At 41.8% G+C, this 10178-nt stretch overlaps 1 protein-coding gene across 2 annotated transcripts in view; it reads left to right on the top strand.

Moving 5' to 3' along the window:
* The first annotated feature begins 821 nt into the window (after window positions 1-821).
* LOC106571770 (ATPase family AAA domain-containing protein 2B) overlaps window positions 822-10178 on the top strand; it is a 154022-nt gene continuing 144665 nt past the window's right edge. For both annotated transcript variants that reach the window (XM_082961919.1, XM_082961920.1), the window contains exon 1: window positions 822-1036. In XM_082961919.1, coding sequence (XP_082818045.1) covers window positions 935-1036 — 102 coding nt within the window. In that variant the 5' untranslated portion in view covers window positions 822-934. The remainder of the gene's footprint in view (window positions 1037-10178) is intronic.

The raw sequence follows: 10178 nt of genomic DNA, 5'->3' as shown, positions 1-10178 counted from the left end.
TGTTGCAATTACGTGTGTATTGTGTAATTTTGGTATTTCTGATGCCTTGCCACACTGACAAGCGCTAATAAGAAAACTATGTCAAGATGTTAGTATTTCCTCTGCTAAAATGGAATGGAATGCAGGCCTAGGACAAGTGAACTGGAACAAAGTCTCGTTGTTTTCTGGCAAATATTGCATATCTAATAAGGTGAAAGAAGTATCATACAAACTCAATCATACCCTTTACCCTGTAAAAACCTTTATTTTACACAGATTTTAAATAGCTATTGATAATAAATGTGTATTTTGTGGTTGTGACCCAGAAACCCTTGAACATTTATTTTGGGACTGTTCTTATGTCAGAAGATTTTGGAGTGAGTTAGAAGATTTAAATTGAAAATGAACAACTATTCATGTTAATCTGAGAGATTCTGATGTTGTTTTATTTTGATCCAAATGATATGGACCCTGATTTAACTTTCATTGTTAATTTGTTTATTTTTCATGGAAGATTCTTTATCCATAAAATGAAGAGGGCGCAGAACAAACCCCTCGTCACATGATTTAAGATAGAATTGAAATATTATTTTTGAAATGATCAGTAAATGTAAAAACAAAAAAGCAATACGCACCATAAAACTTTTTGACAAATTGAAAAAGGATCTCGATATGTAATACCACTGTTTGTTAGGTTTATGTACTCATGTTTGTATATTTCTGTTTTTGTATTTGTTGTGTTTATAATTTAAAAAAATGAAATTAAATTAAAATAAAAAAAACACTGACAAGCGCTAGTATTGCAAAGCGGAAGTGGTCCGCGATTGGATTTTGCGTAATGAGTGACAGGAGTGCGAACTAAAGAGAAAGAGAAATGGCGCCTCAATGCCATACTTACTGAGGCAGAGTACAGACGGATAGACAGATTAAACAAGTGCAAATAAACGGACAAATCATGGTGAACACAAGAAAGAACTCTCGGCATAAGCCGAGCAGTCCCTTCATCTCGTCCAGGACCCGGTCTTCTGCCAGAAATCCCTCCAACTCTGAAGAACATGTAAGCCGGGTTATTTTCTTCACTGCCCGGCTAATATAACGTTAGCTATAATATGGCTAACTAGTTAGCCTTGGCCTCAAGCCGGTTCTCAGTTGTTGTTTTTTGTGCCGTAAACCCTGCTACAATGTTTGACACCAATATAATTGATTTCACGAGTAAATGTGGCTTTGTATGTTTGCCATAAGCACGGACGCCATTATATGAATGATAACCTGAAAGCTAACGTTAGCTTCCTAACTGACTGCCAGCTCTAAGTTGCCGGAGTTCCCTTTGTGTTGGGCTTGTGTTATTATGCCTACCGACTGCAGGAGATAATTTAGCCTGCTAGTTAGCCTGTTTTAGTGTCACTCGACAGCCCAAAACAAAGTGACACTGCAGTTGACGTGTTATTGATACGCATGTTGTATTGTTGACCGTGTTTATATGCAACGTCAATAAATGACAGGCTAGTAGTACTAGCTATGTAGTTGTGGGGGAAGGGAACCCGATGAACCCCGATGGTTCACAACAGTTGGCTGGCTATCGTCCTCAACTATTTAGCTAACGTTAACTAGCTAGCTTGAAGTTGAAATCGCTGAACTTTGGTGTTTGAAAGAAACTTGAAGTGTAAACTTATACGGGATGCTGTTGACATAATATTCAGGTTAAAATTGTCTGGTAAAGATATTCATTAACGTTAACTGCCTCAAGCGTTTCTCTAGGATTTAGAGCATTTAATGTTGAGTAACAATAAATGTAACAATACTAGTAAGTTGGCTACAAATGTAAACAATATTATGCAAGTTAAATGTAGCTAACAAGCTGTTGTGGATACAATTAAACATCGCAAAATGAATAGGGACAATTGTTATTTGGTTAGCTACCTTCTTGAGTGCTTTAAATTGAACCATTTGTGATTATATTGCCATTTTTGCCAGCTATTTTGTCATGAATTATGGAAATATGGAATGAGTTGTGTAATTTAACAGGTAACGTTAACTTAGTTGTAAGGTGTTCTGCAGTAAGTTAAACATTTTCGGCACTTAGCAGGTTTGATTGGATACCTGAACAAATGTACTGTAAATGTATTTGAAATGGAGGAGATGAGTCTTAGCAAGAAGTGATACAAATCTGAATGTAACTATTTGCTAACACAAAGCAGGACAGACGGCCAGCTCTGGAGCTAGCTGATGTAATCAAACGGCTCAGCAGTGATAGCCGTTGATAACAGACATCTATTTAGCGTAACCAGCATATTTTCGATCATCCTTTACATGGCGATACTTTAGTCATTTTCGACTTGAAAAACACCGGTATCTTCGAAACTCACATCGCAGCTGGAACGTTTGAAGTTAGAACTGAGCACAGTTATTAAATAAAAATTTTGCTCCATGAAATTACTTGACAATGTATACGCTACCATCATAGAGTATATTTGTCTTCTCTCATTGATCAAGACAGGTGAATGTCATTCAAAGCTAAGCTTGATTTCTGAGTTGCACACATGATGTGCAGCACTTTGGGGTGGACACCCACCTGTCCCGACTAATGAGAAAAAACAAAGATACTCCGCCATCTTTAAGTATTAGGGCTGTCCCCGACTGAGAAAAAAAATATTTTGTCTTCTAACATTTTTTTTATGTGTATTTTTCCGTACGTGTTTTTTATAAAACACTAAGCATTGACCTGGTCTGATGCTTATGGTTTGACGCCTCACGGGGGCGCCAGAGATCTAGATATCCAGAAGAAAAATACCTTTACCTGCCTTACCCAACTATTCTCCTGCTCCTGCTGGGGGCTGGACCCAATTAACTAGTTGATGCAATGTTTCAAGTTTGCTGCAGACAGGCCATGTGTAGCCAATGTGATTGATTGGATATTTATTTTTATCAGGATATTTTCTACCTGCAGGATGCAATCTTCTTATTTGTTGGCTTTATGTAGGCTATTTTTACATAGTTAGCAATGGCAATATAAGTTACTTTTTAGGTTTATCATTTTAACTTAATTTGGATAGAATGTTGATTACCAACATGAGAATAATTTTGAGATATGAAGATGTTATTATAAATTAAACTGTTTCACGAAAATGTGCATATGAAAACCATAACTGGCACACAGATCGGTTGAGATGGTAAGAAATTGCCATTCAACAACATGAGAAAGGTGGCCGACTCCTAGTGTAGCCTATTACCGGCAACTTCAGGAGAGTAATGGCAGAATCTGCGAAAGCCAGCTTGCACTAGCGAACTTGCAACATTGTATAACATTTTCTGGGCCCTCAGTTTCCCACCACTGAGCTCGAGACAGACACAGTTGTAGGCAATTTGCGCAATGGATGAGAAGCAGTGCTCGACTTGAGCAGGAGCTCACCGGAGCTCAGCACCTCAAATTTTAAAATGCTTGAGCTCATGTTCGCCTTATAGAATATTATCTCAAAAGTATTGTGGGGCTCCTGCACCTAAATAGAAACAGTACCAGCACCCGAAATGAGTTCCAGAACCTATTTCAGTCCAAATCAAGCGCTGCTAAGTAGTAATCAGCATTTTTAGACATGTTTCGCTTTCACGCCGAGTGGTTACTGAAAGGGAGAAAGCTGGAAAGATTTAAGGTAGTCTAGGCCTACTTCTATGTATCCACATCCTTAATGAACATTGAGAGCAGCGCTCCAAACAAAAGACAATAGCTGTGTTTGAATACTCATAGCATATCATTACAGCAGTATGTACTGTAGGGGTGGCAGGTAGCCTAGTGGTTAGAGCATTGGGCCAGTAACCGAAAGGTTTCTAGTCATTGCTCCTTCCTTCAGGCTTCTTATTTGGACTTTATATGGCGATTGGCAACCCACTTTAGGAGCATTACCATAAAGATGAACTAAGTATGGACCTCGGTTCATCTTTCAATCACCCATGTGGGTATATGCTCCTAAAAACCAATGAGGAGATGGCAGAGGCAGGACTTGTGGCGTGTTGCGCGTCATAAATAGAACCAAGTTCTATTTTAGCGCCTGACAGTGCAGACGCTCGCGAGCATTGTGGGTGCGATGATTTAATAACATGTATGTGTACATTTATTTTGCAATGTGAGTGGTGTGGTCAGCATGTCAGATTACATAAAAAAAAGCCTAACCAGTTCTGCCAGGGCGAGTAAAATGGTCAGTCAGGTGTTCTATAATTTGTCTGGAAGTAGCTAGCCAGTTAGCATGCTTCTGCCTATCACTGCTCAGTCAGACTACTCTATCAAATCATAGACTTAATTGTAATATAATAAACACAGAAATACGAGCCTTTGGTCATTAATATGGTCAAATCCGTAAACTATCATTTAGAAAAAACGTTTATTCTTTCAGTGAAATACGGAAACGTTCCGTATTTTATCTAATGGGTGGCAACCCTAAGTCTAGATTTTGGTGTTACATTGCACAACCTTCAATGTTATGTCATAATTATGTAAAATTCTGGCAAATTTGTTCACAGTTCGCAACGAGCCGGGCGGCCCAAACTGTTGCGTATACCCTGACTCTGCTTGCACTGAACGCAAGAGAAGTGACACAATTTCCCTAGTTAATATTGCCTGCTAACATTAATTTCTTAACTAAATATGCAGGTTTCAAAAAATATACTTCTGTGTATTGAATTTAAGAAAGGCATTGATGTTTATTGTTAGATACATTTGTGAAAAGATTGTGCTTTTTTTTGGCAATGCGCTTTTGTTAAATCATCACTCATTTGCTAAATGACTTAAATGTAATGTAAATGTAAATTTGGTGAAGTTGAAGTAGGCTGTGATTCGATGATAAATTAACAGGCACCACATTTATTATATGCAATGCAGGACAAGCTAGTTAACCTAGTAATATCATCAACCATGTGTAGTTAACTTGTGAAGATAGATTTATTTTTATAAGATAAGTTTAATGCTAGCTAGCAACTTACCTTGGCTCCTTGCAGCCACAAGGTCCTTCTGAGGCTGCACTCGCGTAACAGGTGGTCAGCCTGCCACGCAATTTCCTCGTGGATTGCAATGTAATCGGCGTCCAAAAAGACAGATTACCGATTTTATGAAAACCTGAAATCGTCCCTAATTAATCGGCCATGACGATTAATCGGTCAGCCTCTAATATAAGGTCCCACAGTTGACACTACATGTCAGAGCAAAAACCAAGCCATGAGGTCGAAGGCATTGTCCATAGAGCTCCGAGGCAGGATTGTGTCGAGGCACAGATCTGGGGAAGGGTACCACAAAATGTCTGCAGCATTGAAGGTCCCCAAGAACACAGTGGCCTCCATCATTCTTAAATGGAAGAAGATTGAAACCATCAAGACTGTTCTTAGAGCTTGCCACCCGGCCAAACTGCGCAATCGGGGGAGAAGGGCCTTGATCAGGGAGGTGACCAGGAAACTGATGGTCATTCTGAAAGAGCTCCAGAGTTCGTCTGTTGGGATCGGGAACCTTCCAGAAGGACAACCGTCTCTGCAGCACTCCACCAATCGGCCCTTTATGGTAGAGTGGCCAGGCGGAAGCCACTCCTCAGTAAAAGGCAGATGACAGCGCGCTTGGAGTTTGCCAAAAGGCACCTGTTGTCTATGACCATGAGAAACAAGATTCTCTGGTCTGATGAAACCAAGATGGAACTCTTTGGCCTGAATGCCAAGCGTCACGTCTGAAGGAAACCTGGCACCACCACTACGGTGAAGCATGGGGATGTTTTTCAGCGGCAGGGACTGGAAGACTAGTCAGGATCGAGGGAAAGATGAACAGAGCAAAGTACAGAGCTCCTTGATGAAAACCTGCTCCAGAGCACTCAGGACTTCAGACAGGGGTGACGGTTCACCTTCCAACAGGACAACGACCCTAAGCACACAGCGAAGACAACCCATGAGTGGCTTTGGGACAATTCTCTGAATGTCCTTAGTGGCCCGGCCAGAGCCCGGACTTGAACCCGATCGAACATCTCTGGAGAGACCTGAAAATAGCTGTGCAGCAACGCTCTCCATCCAACCGGACCGAACTTGAGCGGATCTGCAGAGAAGAATGGGAGAAACTCCCCAAATACAGCCAAGCTTGTAGCGTCATACCCAAGAAGACTAGATGCTGTAATCGCTGCCAAAGGTGCTTCAACAAAGTACTGCATAAAGGGTCTGAATCCAATCAACCAGTCGACTAACAACCCTACTGAGTATACATTTTTCGATTACTTCATGTAGCAAAGATTTTATTTAATTTCATAAATTTGCATTTTCTAAATTCCAACGTCCCCCACTTGCAACTATCCATCCATGGGAGTTTAGAAGAAACTGGTAACTTCAAAAACAAATTATCAGCAAGTAAAGGTTAGTCTAAAAGATTCTGATTTAAGGATAAGTAGCAGCTTGTAGCTCTACGGCTGAGGTTCGTGTTTACAAAGGTAATCTGGAGCAAGAGTAGTGGTTCCAGTCCTTCATAGCATAGGTGTTAGAGCTGGGAATTTCCAGGGACCTCATGATATGAAATTATTTGGATACTTTTTTTTTATATATTGTTTATGTGGACACCCCTTCAAATTAGTGTATTCAGCTTTTTCGGCCACACACGTTGCTGACAGATGTATAAAATCTAGCACACAGCCATGCAATCTCCATAGACAAACATTAGCAGTAGAATGGCCTTATTGAAGATCTGTGACTTTCAACGTGGCACTGTCAGTCAGTTTGTCAAACTTCTGCCCTACTAGAGCTACCCCGGTCAACTGTAAGTGCTGTTATTGTGAAGTGGAAACATCTAGGAGCAACAATGGTAGGCCACACAAGCTCACAGAATGGGACAGCTGAGTTCTGGAGCAGGTAAAAGTTGTCGGTCCTCAAATCAAATTTTATTTGTCACATGTGCCGAATACATCAGGTGTAGGTAGACCTTAGAGTGAAATGCTTACTAACTACAAGCCTGTAACCAACAATGCAGTTTTAAGAAAAAAAGTGTTAAAGATGTAAATAAAAGTAACAAATAGGTAAAGAGCAGCAGTAAAATAACAAAAGCAGGGCTATATACAGGTGGTACCGGTACAGAGTCAATGTGCGGGGGCACCGGTTAGTTGAGGTAATATGTACATGTAGGTAGAGTTATTAAAGTGACTATGCATAGATAATAACAGAGTAGCAGCAGCGTAAAAGAGGGTGGGAGCGATGTAAACACTCTGGGTAGCCATTTGATTCTTTTCAGGAGTCTTATGGCTTGGGGGTAGAAGCTGTTAAGTGTTTTGGACCTAGACTTGGTGCTCCGGTACCGCTTGCCATGCGGTAGCAGAGAGAACAGTATGACTACAGTGGCTGGAGTCTTGGACAATTTTTAGGGCCTTCCTCTGACACTGCCTGGTATAGAGGTCCTGAAAGGCAGGAAGCTTGGCCCCAGTGATGTACTGGGCCGTTCACACTACCCTCTAGTGCTTTGCGGTCGGAAGGCAGAGCAGTTGCCATACCAGGCAGTGATGCAACCAGTCAGGATGGTATAGCTGTAGAACATTTTTGAGGACCCTTGCCAAATCTTTTCAGTCTCCTGAGGGGGATTAGGCTTTGTTGTGTCCTCTTCACGAGTCATAACTGCCTTGGTGTGTTTGAACCACAATAATTTGTTGTTGATGTGGACGCCAAGGAACTTGACGCTCTCAACCTGCACTACAGCCCCGTCGATGAGAATGGGGGCGTGCTCGGTCCTCATTTCCTGTAGTCCACAATCATCTCCTTTGTCTTGATCACGTTGAGGTAGAGGTTGTTTGCCTGGCACCACACGGCCAGGTCTCGAACCTCCTCCCTATTGGCTGTCTCATCGTTGTCGGTGATCAGGCCTACTACTGTCATCGTCAAATTGAATGATGGTGTTGGAGTTGTGCCTGGCCTTGCAGTCATGAGTGAACAGTACAGGAGGGTACTGAGCACCCACCCCTGAGGGGCCCCCGTGTTGAGGATCAGCGTGGCGGATGTGTTACCTACCCTTACTACCTGGGGGCAGCCCTTCAGGAGGTCCAGGAGCCAGTTGCAGATGGAGGTGTTTAGTCCCAGGGTCCTTATCTTAGTGATGAGTTTTGTGGGCACTATGGTGTTGAACGCTGAGCTGTAGTCAATGAATATTATTCTCACATAGGTGTTCCTTTTGTACAGGAGGGAAGAGCAGTGTGGAGTGCAATAGAGACTGCATCATCTGTGGATCTGTTGGGGCTGCATGCATATTGGAGTGGGTCTAGGGTTTCTGGGATAATGGTGTTAATGTGAGCCATGACCAGCCTTTCAAAGCACTTAATGGCTACAGACGTGAGTGCTACGGGTCGGTAGTCATTCAGGCAGGTTACCTTAGTGTTCTTGGGCGCAGGGACTATGGTGGTCTGCTTGAAACATGTTGGTATTACAGACTGTCAGTGACAGGTTGAAAATGTCAGTGAAGACACTTACCAGCTGGTCAGTGCCTGCTCGGAGTACACGTCCTGGTAATCCATCTGGCCCTGTGACCTTGTGAATGTTAACCTGTTTAAAGGTGTTACTCACATCGGCTATGGAGAGTGTGACTACACATTCATCCGGAACGGCTGATGCTCATGCATGTTTGTGTTACTTGCCTCGAAGCGAGCATTGAAGTAATTTAGCTTGTCTGGTAGGCTTGTGTCACTGAGCAGCTTGTGGCTGTGCTTCCCTTTGTAGTCTGTAATAGTTTGCAAGCCCTGCCACATTTTTAAGAGCGTTGGTGACAGTGTAGTACGATTTAATCTTTGTGCTGTATTGATGTTTTGTCTGTTTTATCGTTCATCTGAGGCCATAGCAGGAGTTCTTATAAGCTTCCGGGTTAGAGTCCTACTCCTTGAATGCGACAGCTCTACCCTTTAGCTCAGTGCGGATGTTGCCTGTAATCCATTGCTTCTGGTTGGGGTATATACGTACAGTCACTGGGGACGACGTCATCGATGCACTTATTGATGACGCCAGTGACTGTGGTGTACTCCTCAATGCCATGGGAAGAATCCCGGAACATATTCCAGTCTGTGCTTACAAAACTGTCCTGTAGCTTACCATCTGCTTCATCTGACTGCTTTTTTATTGACTGAGTCCATGGTGCCTCCTGCTTTTTAGTTTTTGCTTGTCAGCAGGAATCGGTTGGATAGAATTTTGGCCAGATTTGCCAAATGGAGGTGAGGGAGCTTTGAACGTGTCTTTTTTTCTTTACCTCTGCTTGCACATTTAACAGGCTTGTAGACATAAGGTAAAATGGATTTTAAAGTCCCCGTCCACTAGGAGCGCAGCCTCTGGATCAGTGTTTTCCTGTTTGCTTATGGCCGTGTTCAGCTCATTGAGTGCGGTCTTAGTGCCAGCATCGGTTTGTGGTGGTAAATGGACAGTTACGAAGAAAATGGATAACTGTCTTGGTAAATCGTGTGGTCTACAGCTTGTCATGAGATACTTTACCTCAGGCGAGCAAAACCTAGAGACTTCCTTAATTTCGTGCACTAGCTGTTTACAAATATACAGAGACCGCCACCCCTTGTCTTACCAGAGGCTGCTGTTCTATCCTGCCGAAAAAATGTAAATCCCGCCAGCTGTATGTTATTTATGTCGTCGTTCAGCCACGACTTGGTGAAACAGAAGATACTATATTTTTTTTAATGTCCCGTTGGTAGGATATATGTGCTTGTAGTTTGTCTACTTTATTATCCAATGATTGTACGTTGGCTAATAGGACCGATGGTAAAGGCAGATTACCCATTCGCCGTCGGATCCAAGTAGGGTTGCACATTTTGGGGAATATTCAGATGTGGAAACTTTGTGTGAATTAATGGAAATATATGGGAATTAACAGGAATATATGCAAATTTAATATTAATACCATTTAAATGTAGATTTTTTTTTTTGCATTGGATATATTTACCATATCATATGGAGACAGAAACATAAACCTTTTAACTTATCGTAAGTAGACATAATTGCAAATGATTAAATCCTTCCAATAGAAATAAAAAACAACATTTAGTTACGAATTGAACTTTAATTAAATGAGTTGACTCTTCACATGGGATGATTTCACTGAACAACAAAAGGGAATATTGAATATTGATAGTCTAGAAACTAAAGCTTTGGATGTCTTCCTCTCAGGCTTCCATGTCTTCTCCCTGGACCTCGATGTCCACCTGTTGAACATCAGACTG

Source organism: Salmo salar, chromosome 15, assembly GCF_965601325.2.
Source record: "Salmo salar chromosome 15, fSalSal1, whole genome shotgun sequence".
Taxonomy (NCBI): Eukaryota; Metazoa; Chordata; class Actinopteri; order Salmoniformes; family Salmonidae; genus Salmo; species Salmo salar.
The sequence above is the reverse complement of the archived record's forward strand: the minus strand, read 5'-3'. Positions and strand labels throughout refer to the sequence as shown.